General features: G+C 40.0%; 1 protein-coding gene across 1 annotated transcript in view; it reads right to left on the bottom strand.

Annotated features, from left to right (window-relative positions):
• Nucleotides 1–5,593: 5,593 nt before the first annotated feature.
• Nucleotides 5,594–18,188, bottom strand: part of LOC124595491 (lysozyme 2-like) — a 115,603-nt gene continuing 103,008 nt past the window's right edge. Inside the window, exons 2-4 of the mRNA XM_047134254.1 lie at nucleotides 16,750–16,938; nucleotides 8,223–8,296; nucleotides 5,594–7,181 (exon numbers count right to left, since the gene is read on the bottom strand). Coding sequence (XP_046990210.1) covers nucleotides 7,032–7,181; nucleotides 8,223–8,296; nucleotides 16,750–16,938 — 413 coding nt within the window. The 3' untranslated portion in view covers nucleotides 5,594–7,031. The remainder of the gene's footprint in view (nucleotides 7,182–8,222; nucleotides 8,297–16,749; nucleotides 16,939–18,188) is intronic.

Raw genomic sequence — 18,188 nt, 5'->3', positions numbered from 1 at the left:
TTACCCCTGCCACCTTCAGAATTTGAAAGAGAGTATTCCAGTCAACATTGTCAAAAGCTTTCTCTAAGTCTACAAATGCTAGAAATGTAGGTTTGCCTTTCCTTAATCTATTTTCTAAGATAAGTCGTAGGGTCAGTATTGCCTCACGTGTTCCAACATTTCTGCGGAATCCAAAATGATCTTCGCTGAGGTCGGCTTCTACCAGTTTTTCCATTCATCTGTAAAGAATGTTAAATGTCTGTAAGGAATGTTAAAGTTAGGAAAAGTTTTTTTGGCCTCCTGATGACGGCTGTGGTCTGTGCTTCAGTGAGCTGAGGCAGCAGGCAACAAAAGCGCAGAGCTTCCCTTCAGATTACAAGTTTGGCTTACGGGTGGTGGACTTTGCTTGAGCTTGTGTGTTCCACTTCAGTATCGTTTGCTGGGTTCACATTTCAGTGGCCTATTCGACATGGGGTTGCAAACAGAGCCACATCTTGGTTTGAAGTTAAGTATTACTTCCCTCAGTCGGCTCCACCGTTCATGGTTAAACTTCGGCCTTAGAACCTTGGGCCTTACTTCTGTTGTTACACATTTATTATTGTACAAAGTTGTAACTTTTTATGCCCTAAAGGCCCATCTTACAAGCCAATAGGCGTTTGAATAATTTCGCGGTTCACTCTGCAAGGTCCTCTAGTCTAGTAATTTGCAGGATTGCCCAAGTTACATTTTAATAAATATATTCTAAGTATTCATGTTAAAATTAAGGCTGTGTGTCCATTATTATTTTACAGAGTATTGGAATTGAAAGGGTCTTAAATAATGTGTCTTAACTAGAGTTGTTTTGTTAAAGTTATGGTTAATTTCAGCCTTAGTGGCATTTTTCAATGTTTATGGGAGATCGTTGGCAAATGATTTATTAAATTGCTTATGATTTTATGTAGTGAGTGTTTTGTAAATAATCTTGCCTGAGTGGTGTCTGTCATTTTTTATATGAGATTGTTTTTGGTAGTTAATAAACACATTGGAGTTGAAATGTTCACTTTATTGGGTCAGCCCTTCCACTCCCTTTAGATTTAAAGGTTAAACAAAGCAGGTGTTAAGTAAGAATGTTCCAGTTGTTGTTGTAGTCTTCAGTCCAGAAACTGGTTTGATGCAGCTCTCCATGCTACTCTATCCTGTGCAAGCTTCTTCATCTCCAAGTAACTACTGCAACTAACATCCTTCTGAATCTGCTTAGTGTATTCATCTCTTGGTATCCCTTGGCAGTTTTTACCCTTCACGCTGCCCTCCAGTACTAAATTGGTTATCCCTTGATGCCTCAGAACATGTCCTACCAACCAATCCCTTCTTATAGTCAAGTTGTGCCACAAATTACTCTTCTCCCCAGTTCTATTCAGTACCTCACCACTAGTTATGTGATCTACCAATCTGATCTTCAGCATTCTTCTGTAGCACCACATTCTGGAGGCTGCTATTCTCTTCTTGACTAAACTATTTGTCATCTATGTTTCACTCCCATAAATGGCTATACTCCATACAAATACAGGGTGTCCCTACGGTATGTTGATGATTTTCACTTATGGACCGTCTGACAGCAACTGAATAAAACACAATTTTAGTGCCATACGCGTTTCGCCTTTATTTTCTGCAAGGCATCATCAGTGGCAGGTTGCGTAGACAGTTTCTTACATATTATGCTCCTGTTGCATTTTTGGTCTTGTTCTTCTTCCTATGAGCGCCAATTTGCTGTTTTTTCCGCATTCCACAGCACTATGCACTGAACGCTTGTTTTAATGCCATTAAAACAAGCGTTTTAATGCCATTAAAACAAGCGTTCAGTGCATAGTGCTGTGGAATGCGGAAAAAACAGCAAATTGGCGCTCATAGGAAGAAGAACAAGACCAAAAATGCAACAGGAGCGTAATATGTAAGAAACTGTCTACGCAACCTGCCACTGATGATGCCTTGCAGAAAATAAAGGCGAAACGCGTATGGCACTAAAATTGTGTTTTATTCAGTTGCTGTCAGACGGTCCATAAGTGAAAATCATCAACATACCGTAGTATTACGCGCAACTGAGGAGGACAGAACCACAAAAGTTGAACAGGGTGTCCCACTCAAACCTCCCTGATTTCGGGACCCAGGAGAGAAAAACCACAGCAGATACAACAATAAAAAATGCACCACATTGTAGAGCACCTCAAAGAATTTATATTTCCCTGTCAGAGTGCCAAGTATCATCACCAGAATGCAGCATGAAGCAAAAATGGTGACTCCACAGCTGCACGTGCAAGCAGTGGTTTGCAGAAACAAAATTGTTGATTACTGTGCAAAGAAATTATCGTCGTATGTATGAATGTGATTCATCTGATGTGAAAACAATTAAGGAATGGTATAGGAAGTTTCTGGCAACAGGTAGTGTTCTGAAATATTCTGGAGGTACATGTTACAGAGTTTCAGATAAAATAGCAGAGGACGCTAGACAAATGTTTCTTAGAAGCCCACGTAAGTCAATTCATCAAGCATCTAGGCAACTTGATGTACCACAATCAACATTGCATCGTGTAGTTCACCAGCATCTTCATATGTGTGCTTACAAAGTGCAAATTCTGCAACATCTGACGCTGAAAGACAAACCATGCGGACGACAATTTGCTGGGGATATGCTGCAGCGTATTTATATGGATGCCAGCTTCCTGGAAAGATGTTTATTCTCAGATGAGGCAACCTTTCATCAATCAAGGGTTAATAGGCATGATGTTTAGATTTGGGGTTCACAAACTCTGCACGTTGTCACTGAACATGTTCGTGATAGCCCTAAACTAAACGTCTGGTGCAGGCTAATGCATGACAGGATTGTTGGACTGTTCTTCTCTGCAGAACAATCGGTGAATGGGTCAGTGTATCTGGACATGTTGCAGCAGTTTGTGTGGCCTCAGATACAATACTTGCAATCCAACATCATTTTTCAACAAGATGGAGCTCCTCCGCATTGGTCAATGGCTGTTTGCAAGTTCCTGAATAGGAAATTTTTCAATTGTTGGATCGGAATCGGAGGACCCATTGCCTGGCCACCACGTTCACCCAACATTACGCCACTTGATTTCTTCATGTGGGGATTCATGAAGGACCACATGTATGTGACCAAAGTGAACGATATTCCTACATTGTGACATCATATCACTAACGCTATTGCAACAATAACAGAGGAAATGTTACAAAGAACTTTGCAAGAAATTGAATATAGACTCGATATTCTTCATGCTACAAATGGTTCATATGTAGGGGTGTATTGTGATAAATAAATAAATTCTTTGAGATATTCTACAATGTGGTGCATTTTTTATTGTCGTATCTACTGTAGTTTTTTTCCTGCATCTTTGAAATCAGGGACATTAGAGTGAGACACCCTGTACTTTCAGAAAAGACTTGCTGACACTTAAATCTATACTCAATCTCAACAGATTTCTCTTCTTCAGAAATGCTTTCCTTGTCATCACCAGTCTACATTTTATATGCTCTCTACTTCGTCCACCGTCAGTTATTTTGCTCCCCAAATAGCAAAATTCTTCTACTTCTTTAAGAGTCATTTCTTAATCTAATTCACTCAGCGTCACCTGATTTAATTCAACTAGATTCCATTATCCTCGTATTACCTTTGTTGATGTTCTTCTTATATCCTCCTTTCAAGACACTGTCCATCCCGTTCAACTGCTCTTCCAGGTCCTTTGCTATCTCTGACAGAATTACAATGTCATCTGGAAACCTCAAAGTTTTTATTTCTTCTGCCTGGATTTTAATTCCTACTCCAAATTTTTCTTTTGTTTCCTTTACTGCATGCTCAATATACAGATTTAATAACATTGGGGATAGGGTACAACACTGTCTTACTCCCTTCTCAACCACTGCTTTCCTTTCATACCAGTCGACTCCTATAACTGCCATCTGGTTTCTGTACAAATTGTAAATAGCCTTTCACTCCCTGTATTTGAACCCCACCACCTTCAGAATTTGAAAGAGAGTATTCCACTCAACATTGTCAAAAGCTTTCTCTAAGTCTACAAACACTAGAAACGTAGGTTTGCCTTTTCTTAATATATCTTCTAAGATAAGTCGTAGGGTCAGTATTGCCTCACATGTTCCATTATTTCTACAGAATCCAAACTTATCTTCCACAAGGTCAAGTTCTACCAGTTTTTTCATTTGACTGTAAAAAATTCATGTTACTTCATTTTATTTCATTCATAAACACTCTGTATTTGATGAGATTGCAATTTGGTGTTTACAGTATCTAGATTTTGCTTGCCTTGTCATCCTACTGTATTCTTTCTTCTTCTGTCACTGATGATGTGAGCATTAGAGACAGATAATCAGTTTAATTTTGTCTGAACAGCAGATCATTGTTTAGCCCAAAAAGGAAATTAATTGGCAGGTGAATTAATTCATTATATCCTCCATCTTGTCCCAAATGAAAATTTACAAGAAAAGAAATGACTGCAAGTATCAAATCCATCTTGAAAACAGGCATTATAAATTGCTCTGACATTTAAAGATGCATAACCTACGGACAAAATGCTGCGAAGAACTAATGAGACTTTCTGAAATGCAGCTGGTCTCTTAGTATTCCACATTTATTTCTATGTTGGACCTGTCTGAAATACAGCAATATCAATTCCCTTGTAGTTACCCACGGCAGTAGTGGAATTGAAGCAGTAAACAAACAAGTTGGCCAGCTCAACATTTGCACCTCAGTAACATGTCACATCAACATCATTACAATAACTGCAAATCATAGTGTCAGTGTTAACTGCTTTTCTGAGCTGATGGTTTCCAACTGTGTGAACAGACATTGTGTTTTGTTTTCAGCAAGTTATGTGCAACTATTTTAACAAACATGACCCTGTAATTTCTGCATAACAAAGCAAAAATAGAGCATAAGTATAAAATCCTTCAATATGGGTATCCTTCAATATGGGTATTGACTTACTATTAAGCAAGTATTTTCAAAGCTTTCAAACATTTTGTCAAATATTTATCTTTCTCTACCAGAAACTTCAGCCAGCACCTTCATTAATGAACAGTTATGTTGCCAGTTCTAAGTTCCACTTTTGGTGTTGGCACCTACAGTTTAAGCTCTGGTCTTGTGAAATTTGCACATAAAAGTAAAGTGAAGCCCAGTCTCACTTTTTGATCTTGCAGAGTTTAAGAACTGAAACTATTGCTAGATATAGTGATGAAAACCCTATGTGAACTGGGTTGTGATGTTGGGCATTCTACAGATCAGTTCTATATAAATAACTATATAAATTTGTTTTAACAACAGTATTTCATGTAACCTACTGTTGTGTTACATTACAGATTAATTTATTACTAAGTATATTTATATAATGTATTACATAGTATATTGAAGTATGTTTATATAATCAAGTGACACAACAAACTAAAAATATTCAATGTCAGTTGGAAGTGACATTTCCAAATTACATTGTCAATTAAGTATGGGTGTGTAAGGTATACCTTGTAAAATAATAAAATGGTGTCAATATTTTGTAAAACTGGATATATTAAAAAGAAAGACCATTAACTTACAGATACATCTCTAATAAAAAAAGTACAGAAATGATACAGGATTATTGATCTTCACCACAGTTTTCAGGACCATACAAAAGAAATAATACCCCGAGTAATAATGTAACTTGTAATATTTAGTCTGATTGGAAAGAACATGCAAAATTTACAGGCAATTCCAAGACGGAAACAACAAAGACACAATTCCGTCACAGGAATGTGCTTCTGGGTGTCTGTGTTTGTGTGTACAAGTGTGTGCTTGCATTAAAAAGAGTAACAACTTTCTGGAAAGCTAGTACAGTTTTTGGGCTGCTGTGTGTATCTGTGCACCACCAACACACAATTGCAAGTGACTGGCTGTCTTGCTTCACTTTCATCTGTTAGGATTTGGTGATTTACTCACATCACTCAGATCATCAACTTGGTACTTTGTTGCCTATAAATTTCTGTATCCTTATTTACCTAAAATAGAAAATATATATTTCAATTTGGAATACAGGAAATTGTATCTTCAAGGGTAACACTCACTGAATAGGGAAGGTGTTTGGCAATAGGTAGGAACAGGGAAAGAAGATGAAAGCAACAATTTACCTTTCAAACCCACATTCCTTTTCAGAATATAAAATTTGAAAACTGAAGTAGGCTACAGTGTTCAATGTTTTGATTGTGTGCTTATCTACTTTTCAAAGACTTTGCTGTACAGTAAGCCATTGTCTTACTCATTCCACTTCCACTCCTGCATTCCTGGACAGTGAACAAAATTTTAGGCTACCAGTATGTGAAAATAAAACTGTGTGCTAACTCAGACATGGGACCTTTGTCTTTTGCAGGCAAGTGCTCTACTGTCTGATCTATCAGATCCACTGGGAGGATGAGTTATGAGCCATACTTGGATAGCTTAGTCAGTAGATCACTTGCTCATGTGACGCAAAGGTCTCCAGGTCAAACTGCTGTCTGGCACACAGTTTTAATGTGCCAGGAAGTTTCAAATCAGGACATACTCAGTGAAAATTCATTTTGCAAATAAAAGTGCATCCCTTCCATGAAACCAACTAGTTAATGTAACTTTTGCAGGGACATAGTATGCATAATTGTTTCTTAAGTATAAATCAAATGACTTCAGTGTAAACAAAACCTGATTATTGTGTTCCTAGTTTATTATTCTAGAACCAGAATAACAGATTCATGTTAAATTTTTAAAATTCAAGTACGTACAATTTCCTTACAGACTTAGACAGGTTAAGGGATAAGTATTTACTCCAAAACTGTCCTATTTGCACAAAAATAAATCAAACTTTTTTCCTCTAATTTGTTTTCATATATATTTCTTATGACACATCCAGAAATTGCCACTCTCTCATACACTCTAATGTCTTACACTAGTTGTTCATAAAGTAGCTGAAGAGTACAGTCCTTACAAAGAATATTATACAAATGTCGGTGGGTAAGAATGATCAAGAATAAGTGTGATCAACAGTTTCTTTTCAACCGTTGAGCTGCTGAAGACTGTCCATGCACTCCCTGAACACCTTATAGTACCCTAGATGTTCCACTGGCAGAGTACACTGATGTCCACCCATGTAATGTATACGAGCATAATCATCACAGTCCACTCTTCCATCCCAGTTGCAGTCCTGCAACATTATTATTTTTCTTAAATAACAAGCTAATGGTTCATGTAAAGAAAAGAAAAAAAAGAAAGAAAAATAGTGGTGTATAAACAGCTTACTCTAGACACACAAGCAGGGTATAGATTTACAAGTTAATGTTTAATCTTTCAGTTCATTTAAATTACAAATAAGTGATACCATACCACTGTCATCATCTTAATTGTACGTGTTATGTTCCTTCCAACACAGTATAATGAAACAAAAAAATATTAGTTCTTACAAAATCATTTATTTAGGAAGTAAACAAAAAGATGTAATGTTCCAATTTGAACAGAATTTCTGTTGTTAGCTTTTTGTGGTAAAGAAGGTGTGTACATTTCTTAACACATTGACTGCTGCACACTTAGTGATGGATGTTTTACCACCAGAGCAGGCTTTAGGCATCAGTCTGTACTGTGGCCACCGGCAGCTGCACAGCAGTAAACATATTAAGCAACTAGACAAAAAGTAACGTTGGATTCTAGGTCAAGAGAGACTAAATGGTATATGACATGGAGCAAATATCCACTGTAAATTTCCATCTCATCCTCATTTGCTGTCTGTCTCTTGTGCTGTAATTATAAGTGAGTTTAACATCTAGTCCTTACAATTCCTGCTCTTCTCCAGGCAATGAAGTTTATAGTTACTAAACCTTCAGAGCTAGGTGTCTGTCTTTTACATGTGACTAAGAAGCTAATTTTGTACTTCATGTTGGTAATCTGCAGTCTGAATAATGTTCACTCTGTTACAAAATCAACAAGATAAAACAACATTTGTATGTCATGTACACAAGTCTCACAGAATAGCTTCACAACTGTTGTTTCACAACTATTAACTGTTGTCTGTTGTAAATGTGTAACTGACATTCTTTTTTCAATATAAATTAATTCTGTACATAAAATATTTATATATTTATTTATCTGACTAAAAATAACTTTAAGTTGTCTTATTTTAATATGGCCATAAAGTCAAAACTGAATTGCTCCAAAGAAAGTCAGAAACGTAAAAATATAAACTACATCTTACCTGTGCATATCTACTGAGATACCCTCTAACAGTAGCAGCAGCACAGAAAATATCTGTAACGCAACGATAGTATGCTGGAAAAAAAAAGGGCCAAATCATATTACAACCAGTAACACGATATATCGAAAAACATTGTAGCGTTCAAATAGGCCAGTAAATACAAGATTCACGGGTGGCTCTCCTTTTGATAGTGTATATTTGCCACTTACAACATTACAGTGCAGACAGTCAAGGGGATAGCAGCCATAGGTTAGGGAAATCAGTGCAGAAGGAGCATAAGGTCTGACCAGGATATTGCACAGATTGGTGGGGTAACACGGAGTTGGGTAACTGCACACAAACACAAAAGAAACATTATGTAGAGGTATAGCATGAGACTCACTTATGAAAGTTAAAGGAAATAGAAGACCCTCACTGAAAATATTAGGCACTGATTAGAGCATGAGAAATAAACTGTCTCATTCTTCTGGAAACTGTTATTACCTTAAATGATAGATATACAAGACTGTCAAATTATGAGACTGGAGAAACTGAGCAGGTCAGTAAAATTTGTGTCCGAGTGAGGAAGATCACCGATGGAAATAATATTTGTAAAAAGTGAAAATGAACATTTGAGAGTATTGCAATGATCAAAGGTGAATTTCTTTCAAATGAGAATATAGATAGCAACGGTGAAAACAAAGAGTGGAGCGCATGGTTTACAAAAGAAAACTAGTATATGGCATATGATAGCTGAAGGAAACAGGACCTGTTACATAGGCATGTAGAAATTGGTTCAAATGGCTCTGAGCACTATGGGACTTAACATCTGAGGTCATCAGTGACCTAGGACTTAGAACTACTTAAACCTAACTAACCTAAGGACATCACACACATCCATGCCCAAGGCAGGATTTGAACCTGCGACCGTAGCGGTCGCGCAGTTCCAGACTGAAGTGTCTAGAACCGCTCAGCCACTGCGGCCAGCATGTAGAACAGTTATAGATGGAGACATCAGTGTGTATATGCAGATAAGAGGAAGAGATATCAACACTAGTCTCATTTTAAACTACGTTGTTACTAAAAAGGGATAACTCAGACAAACCAAGTTCTGAGAAACTAGTGTGTTAAGGGCAGACTCACCACATACTAACATAGAACAGATGCCAAAGTTTTAAGTATTGGTACCTAGTTTTGAGTGCCATGCTTTTAAACCAGTTTTTACTTGACAGTCCTGGTACCATGTTTACAAAGATTTTATATCAAGAAAATGAGGTATTATTGAAAATATAACTATATCTAAAAACAAAGATGATGTGACTTACCGAACGAAAGCGCTGGCACGTCGATAGACACACAAACAAACATACACACAAAATTCAAGCTTTCGCAACCAACGGTTGCTTCGTCAGGAAAGAGGGAAGGAGAGGGAAAGACGAAAGGATGTGGGTTTTAAGGGAGAGGGTAAGGAGTCATTCCAATCCTGGGAGCAGAAAGATTTACCTTTGGGGGAAAAAAGGACAGGTATACACTCGCACACACACACATATCCATCCGCACATACACCATGGTGTATGTGCGGATGGATATATATCTGTGTGTGTGTGTGTGTGTGTGTGTGTGTGTGTGTGTGTGTGTGTATGACTCCTTGCCCTCTCACTTAAAACCCACATCCTTTTGTCTTTCCCTCTCCTTCCCTCTTTCCTGACGAAGCAACCATTGGTTGCGAAAGCTTGAATTTTGTGTGTATGTTTGTGTTTGTTTGTGTGTCTATCGATGTGCCAGCGCTTTCATTTGGTAAGTCACATCATCTTTGTTTTTAAATATATTTTTCCCATGTGGAATGTTTCCCTTTGTTATATTCATATCATAAATTTGATAATATAACTAGATATATAAAAAAAATTAACTCCTCAAGCAATGGCAGGAGAAAGCACATATAAAAGTTAAGGAAATGTGCGAGCTTTTGGAGCCAGTAACTCCAAATGAATTGAATTGAATGAAATTTTATTGTCATTTAGCTATTACAGCTATTGACAAAGTCAAGTTACATAAATACAAGTTATACAGCATATATACATGGGTTGAAGATCAATATGTCATTATTGGTTTTCCATATAATACTATATTTAAAATCAAATAATATGAAAAACATTGCATCATAAATTACTCAGTTAAATAAATTATGCTGAACTCTCCAAACTGGTACCACTATGATGTTTTACAGTCATAAAATTCCTGAGGTGAGTAGCAAGGATTTGCAGCTAACCAACTGAATAATTCGTCTTTAAATAAATCAAATGGAGCTTCTATCCATTCTTGTGGCAGTTTGTTAAACATCTTCATACCCACACTTTATAGCTGTTCAGTGACTTGGATAATCTGTTGTCAGGTATGTCAAGATGGCTACTATTTCTGGTTCCATGAGAGTGTACATCCCTTCTACACTGGTATTCTGATAAGTTGCTCTTTATATGCAGTAGGGCAGTATAAATATACATGTTTATAACAGTTAATATTTTTAAGTTGATAAACAGTGGCTTGCAGTGGGCCAGTTTATCACTGTTTGTGATAATTCTAATTAATTTCTTCTGAAGTACCAAAATGTCCTGAAGGTGTGAGCTATTGCCCCATATTAAAAGCCCATAAGATATAATGCTTTGAAAAAAAGCAAAGTAGGCTGATCTTACTCCTTCTGGCAGAAAGATGTAGGGGAAGGAAGAGGGATGAAGGTAAAAAGGACTGGTGAGGTTTAGGAAATGGGGGGGGGGGAGTGGAAAAATCGCCCAGACCCATGGGTCAGGGGAGACTCACCAGGTGGGAAGAGAAGGGAAGGCTGACTGTTGGGGACTGCACACGATGAGATTTGAAAACCTGGGAGCTTAAAGGAGGAACATAGGGTAATAGGCAAGGCAGAGGTTACTGATAAAACATCTTACAAGAGTTAATAAGAGCAAGACCAGAAAGCTAAGTGCATTATATGTGATAGAAATGTGAGATGAGGGACAGGGAAAAATAGACAGGTCAGAAAATAAAAGAGATAGAAAATTAAAAAGGAGCAAAGAAAGGAATAGTTACTGAGAAAAAATGATGCAGATTAAGACCAGCTGGGTGGTCAGCTCCCAACTGTTGCGTTCTGAGCAACTGGTTTCTACGGGAGGAATCCTGATGGCACATATGATGAAAGATGCACCAATGTCATGACTGTCATGTTGCAGAACATGCTCTGCAACAGGATGTTTTGTATTGCAATGTACACCATCTGTCTATGACCATTCACCCTAACTGATAACTTGGTGACAGTCTTACCAGTGTAGAAGGCTGAACAGTGTTTACATATCAGCTGATACACATGACATCTCATTTCACAGGTGGCTCTCCCTTTGATAGTATATGTTTCGCCACTTACAGGGCTGGTATAGGCGGTGATAGGAAGGTGCACAGGGCAAATCGTACAGTGGGGACAGTCACAGAGATAGTAGCTACAGATTAGGGTTTGGGGTTGTTTTGGGGGAGGAGACCAGACAGCTTGGTCATTGGTCTCATCGGATTAGGGAAGGATGGGGAAGGAAGTCGGCCGTACCCTTTCAAAGGAACCATTCCGGCATTTGCCTGGAGCGATTCAGGGAAATCACGGAAAACCTAAATCAGGAAGGCCGGGTGCGGGATTGAACCGTCGTCCTCCCGAATGCGAGTCCAGTGTGCTAACCACTGCGCCATATAGATTAGGAGAATCAGTGTAGAAGGGGCATAAGGTTTGACCAGGATATTGCACAGATTGGTGGGGTAACAAAAAGCTATTCTAGGTTGAGGGTAAAGTCTCAGACATAATGGATCTAATTTCAGGACTTGGTGTTAGAAACTCTTATAGCCTTGTTGAAGTAGCTGATTAATGCATTCAAGACCTGATAATACTGAGTGACAAGAGGTGTACTCCTAAGCTGCATTTTTGGAGGGATCAGCAGTTCCATGATTAAATACAATGGCACAGGAAATTTGCTTTTGAACTAGGCTGATGGGGTATTTACATCCAGTGAAGGCTTAGGTGAGAACGGTGGTGTGTGGCTGTGAAGAGTCCGCATCTCTGTTTGCTTCAAATACCAAGGCTGTACAGGAGGGATTGTTTGATATAGAAGGGATGGCAGCTGTCAAAATGTAAGTACTGTTGCTTGTTAGTAGGTTTAATGGAATGGAACTATGTAGCCAACCCTCATTGAGGATGAGGTCAACATCAGTTAAAGTGGTATGGGATTCAGAACAGGACCATGTGAATTTTAACTGAGATAATGTATTAAAAGATACCAAAAATCTTAACAGTCCAGCCTTGTCATGAGTCCATATGGCAAAGATGTCATCTATGTATACATAAACCAAAACAGGAGCTGAAGGCCATGCTCCTGATCTGTTTGTATGTCTACCTCTCAAAGGTAAAGTAGTATAAAGTTGATTAAAGTGAACAGGAAGGACGTTACAGGTGTGGAATCAGGTGGGTGCTGGTTGTGGTAGTGTTCAGCAGCACACAGACCATATCCATGGGGGATGCTGGTATAGAAGGAGGTGCCATCAATGATGACAAGCAAAATGTGTGATGGAAACAGGTCAGGCACAGGTTTCCGATGATCTAGAAAAGGTTGGTGTTTTTAATATAGGAGGGAATCTTTATATTATAGATTGCAGATGTTGATCAAGTAAGGCAGACATACTTTTGGTGGGTGCTTTGAAGTGTCAGCACTATGGAATGACCAGGGTGACTGATTTTGTGGATCTTAGGAAGAAGGTAAAAGATGGGAGTGTGTGGTCTGAGTGAAGTAACGAATTCTATGGATTGTGGGATTAGTTCTTGGGAGGGGTCTGGGGTTTTAACAATGGATTGTAGATCATTTTGTATCACAGTGATGGTATCTTGAAAGTAGATGCTGTATGTAGAGGTGTCAGACAGCTGGCGTAGACTCTTGCTTAAATACTCCTGTTGCTCAAGTACCACAGTGATAGATCCATTGTCTTCTGGGAGGATAGTGATGGGGTCATCAGTTTTTAGGGAACAAAGAGCCTGGAGTTCTGCAGAGGACAGGTTAGGATCATGTTGTAGGAACCTGAGAAAGGGTTGTGAAGCAATGCTGGATGTTAGGAATTCTTGGAAGGCTTGTGAGGGGTGATTTTGAGGTAGTGATGGTGGATCAAGATGGGATCAGGGTTTAGAACTGTTCAAGGCAGGGTTAATGTCAAGCTTTCTGTTGGAAAGGTTTTGAGCCTGGATTCCAAAGTGATATTTCCAGCTGCCATTACAGTGAAGGAAAGTAAGACCTTCACCAAAGAAGCATGATTAAATGTGAGACCTTTGCGTAATACAGATAATTCAGGAGGGGAGAGTCCCTTAGATAAGAAGTTGAGAACACTGTACTGTTGTGGATGGTTCTTGTGATCATGAAATATCATTGCTCTGGTGGGAGGCACTGGTGAAGACTGGAGGTTTGTCACTCATTATTATCGTGGTCTTGAATGTATTAATCAGCTACTTCAGCAAGGTTATGACTTCCTAAAATAATCATGCCCTGAAAGCAGGTACATTCAGTCCAACAATCTGCCCACCATGCCTAGAAAAGCTTTTTGTTGACCTCCCCCCACCCCCCACCCCCCCGCACATTTCTCTGCAATATCCTGGTCAGACCCTATGCTCCTTCTGCACCCATTTCTCCATTTCTCTACCCTATGGCCCCTCACACTGTGAGATTTGTCCACGGCATTTCTTCTCGGTAACCATTCCTTTCTTCATTCTCTTTTAGTTTTCTATCTCTTATTTTGTACCTGTCTATTGCCCTAAACTCCCCTCTCCTTCCCCCACCCCACCTCTACCTAATATAATGCACTTAGCTTTCTGCTTTGTATTAACGCTTGCACAATGTTTTGTCAGTAATCTCCATTTTGCTTATTACCTTATCTTCCAGCTTTAAGCTATCAGGTTTTCAAATCTCATCCAAAGCAGTCCTCAACAATCAGTCTTTTCATCCAGTAAGTTTGCCTGACCCAAAGTTCTGGGTGACTTTTCCGAACTTTTCCCATTTGCTACTCCTTACAAGTCTTTTTCCTTCATCTGTCTTCCTTCCCCTTCAGCCCTACTGCTGGAAGAAAGAGCCACTGTCCCTGAAAGCCTCCACATTTCTTTAACCTTTATATGTTTTCTCTTTTCACTGCTTACATGGATTTTATAAATTTGCTTGTTGATAGAAGCGGCACATGGTTTTAGCTACATATGTAGGCAAGAATAACATTTAGCCATATAGGTACATGAATAAATATTTTGAGTGAACTAGAGATATAACTGACCAACCTTTCTTTAAAATGTTTACAAAGGGACATCATTACATCCCAACATTAACATTAAAGTTCACCAACCAACCAAATACACTCCTGGAAATGGAAAAAAGAACACATTGACACCGGTGTGTCAGACCCACCATACTTGCTCCGGACACTGCGAGAGGGCTGTACAAGCAATGATCACACGCACGGCACAGCGGACACACCAAGAACCGCGGTGTTGGTCATCGAATGGCGCTAGCTGCGCAGCATTTGTGCACCACCGCAGTCAGTGTCAGACAGTTTGCTGTGGCATACGGAGCTCCATCACAGTCTTTAACACTGGTAGCATGCCGCGACAGCGTGGACGTGAACCGTATGTGCAGTTGACGGACTTTGAGCGAGGGCGTATAGTGGGCATGTGGGAGGCCGGGTGGACGTACCGCCGAATTGCTCAACACGTGGGGCGTGAGGTCTCCACAGTACATCGATGTTGTCGCCAGTGGTCGGCGGAAGGTGCACGTGCCCGTCGACCTGGGACCGGACCGCAGCGACGCACGGATGCACGCCAAGACCGTAGGATCCTACGCAGTGCCGTAGGGGACCGCACCGCCACTTCCCAGCAAATTAGGGACACTGTTGCTCCTGGGGAATCGGCGAGGACCATTTGCAACCGTCTCCATGAAGCTGGGCTACGGTCCCGCACACCGTTAGGCCGTCTTCCGCTCACGCCCCAACATCGTGCAGCCCGCCTCCAGTGGTGTCATGACAGGCGTGAATGGAGGGACGAATGGAGACGTGTCGTCTTCAGCGATGAGAGTCGCTTCTGCCTTGGTGCCAATGATGGTCGTATGCGTGTTTGGCGCCGTGCAGGTGAGCGCCACAATCAGGACTGCATACGACCGAGGCACACAGGGCCAACACCCGGCATCATGGTGTGGGGAGCGATCTCCTACACTGGCCGTACACCACTGGTGATCGTCGAGGGGACACTGAATAGTGCACGGTACATCCAAACCGTCATCGAACCCATCGTTCTACCATTCCTAGACCGGCAAGGGAACTTGCTGTTCCAGCAGGACAATGCACGTCCGCATGTATCCCGTGCCACCCAACGTGCTCTAGAAGGTGTAAGTCAACTACCCTGGCCAGCAAGATCTCCGGATCTGTCCCCCATTGAGCATGTTTGGGACTCGATGAAGCGTCGTCTCACGCGGTCTGCACGTCCAGCACGAACGCTGGTCCAACTGAGGCGCCAGGTGGAAATGGCATGGCAAGCCGTTCCACAGGACTACATCCAGCATCTCTACGATCGTCTCCATGGGAGAATAGCAGCCTGCATTGCTGCGAAAGGTGGATATACACTGTACTAGTGCCGACATTGTGCATGCTCTGTTGCCTGTGTCTATGTGCCTGTGGTTCTGTCAGTGTAATCATGTGATGTATCTGACCCCAGGAATGTGTCAATAAAGTTTCCCCTTCCTGGGACAATGAATTCACGGTGTTCTTATTTCAATTTCCAGGAGTGTAGTATTACATGTCTAGTTGGCAAATGGTTTGAAATTCTTTCAGTTTAGAATAGAGTGGAACAGAAGAAATTAGTTCTAATCTGTAGACATCATGAGCCTACGTGAGTGCGCCAGCACAGCATGTCCACAACAATCATAAGCAGGTGTACACACGAGATCTGCAAATATGTGAGGAAACTAGAGACAGATCGGATAGACGAACATTCTGAAAAAGTGGCACTGAACAATTCAGATCTCCCATTCCGTGAATAGATTTATGAAATCATTTATTCAAATCCTTGTCTTCCTATCTAGAAAATGATTCCAACAGAAGCTTTCACCTTATAGAATGTTCTCTGCTAAGCTTATGTGTCTTCCCATTGTCTTGAATGTAAGTAGTAAAATGGGACAAAAAACGTTCTTGCATTGACTTATCATCTGTATCATTAAGCATTTTATCTAGATTACATGCTTTCCCCCACCCCCCCCCCCCCCCCCGCCCCTCCACCTATCTCTTCTGATGTACAATATGTGCCATGTAAACGTAGGCTTCCATGGCCATTTCACAGTCAATAAAATTCTTCTATTAGCGGTACACCCTGAGGAAGGCATCTTGCAACAGTTGCTGAAACGTCGGAATTTTATAGTTGACAATGTGGCCTCAAAACCAGAAGAATTTTATTGAATATGTGCCATGTTAGTGCTGTGGTTGTTAGGTTGTCATCACTTCCGGCACGACTTACCACCAGGATTTGTAGGCCAGTCCCCACGCAGCAGTGGGGATCCTGCATCTCTCCAGTACTGTGGTGCGACCAGGAATGGACCACACAGCGTCCTCTGTGGCAGGCACATGGCGCTCATGTTGCAGCCCGAAGTCGCCTCACACAGGCAGCCCAGGCACGCATCATCTGCCTCTGGTAGGAACACACCACCTGCCCAACACACACAGTGACAATGTTAAATATATCTACAAAGTGCTGTGTAAAGTTGAACATCCAGCAGAACCCTCTACAGTGACCTAACAACTCTTATGTTTACATGCTAATACACTGACCTCTTAATGGCATTTGTGGGTAATATCAAGAGTGTATTTACTATGTTATTAACATTGTGACAACTTCCCATTTCATATTTATTTCCAAAAGACTATGCATCACTATAAAGGGTTCTGAATGAAGTTTTATAGTGTGGTGCTGAAGTCTATAACAGAGTGTATCTAAATATCAGGCAGGAAATTAAAAATCTCCAGACTCAATGACAAAGTACAAGAGTACTTGCTTGGTGAATCCTTCCACAATTTGTTCAAATATTGGGACTCATACATGTAAATTACACTTACAGATAACTCTAATATTCACAGTTATTAACTTTTCAACTGCATAGATTGAAATCAGTAAAATTACGTTAATGTTTAGTATGAAGACCAGCAAGCTCCCAATTATCTGGGTGCAGTTTATCCAGTTTGTAGATTATCTGCAGACAGTAAAGTGATTTTTGAAAAATGAAAAAGCCTGAAGTACTCCATTATAATAAGAATGAATGTTTCATTTAGCATGCACTATTATACATGTGACTCACATTTTACAGGCAGAATATGATGCGGGACCCAATCTCGCCTTCGGACTTCCCTGGAACAATTTTCTGTTTTATCCCATTATATACCTTGGTAAAAACGGGTGCCTCTGCATTTGTAACATGTTCACGGGCTGATTTCCTGTCAATATGTTTGCCTAGCACTTTCTCTAGGAGACAAGTTGGAAATTTCTAACTCATTGTTTCCAGTGAGTAATGCAATGGACTTCCAAATGTGACATACAACAAGCATTGCAAATACAGTAAACAGTAATTTCTGGTAAAAAACATGTACTTTGGATTATATGTGATTTTTTTTATTGTCTGTGTTGTCTCAGGTCTGTATTAATCCTGATAATGGGGAGGTTGCTGTAGTAGAAAAAACAGCATTTCAACAGTGGAAGAGAAACAGCAGTGGCTTCTTTTTTCCAGAGTAGCCCCATTATAAATATGAAGTAATTTCTATAAATATCAATATGAATATATTAATTCTAGCCATACTCTGTTGTTAGTATGCTAGATGAAACACAATTTGTGAGTGAGTGAGTAAGTGAGCAATCTAATGAACCAATAAACAAATTAATTAATTAAGCTGATTATTTAATGTTAC

The sequence above is a fragment of the Schistocerca americana genome, chromosome 2 (assembly GCF_021461395.2).
Source record: "Schistocerca americana isolate TAMUIC-IGC-003095 chromosome 2, iqSchAmer2.1, whole genome shotgun sequence".
In the NCBI taxonomy this organism is placed as follows: domain Eukaryota; kingdom Metazoa; phylum Arthropoda; class Insecta; order Orthoptera; family Acrididae; genus Schistocerca; species Schistocerca americana.
The sequence above is the reverse complement of the archived record's forward strand: the minus strand, read 5'-3'. Positions and strand labels throughout refer to the sequence as shown.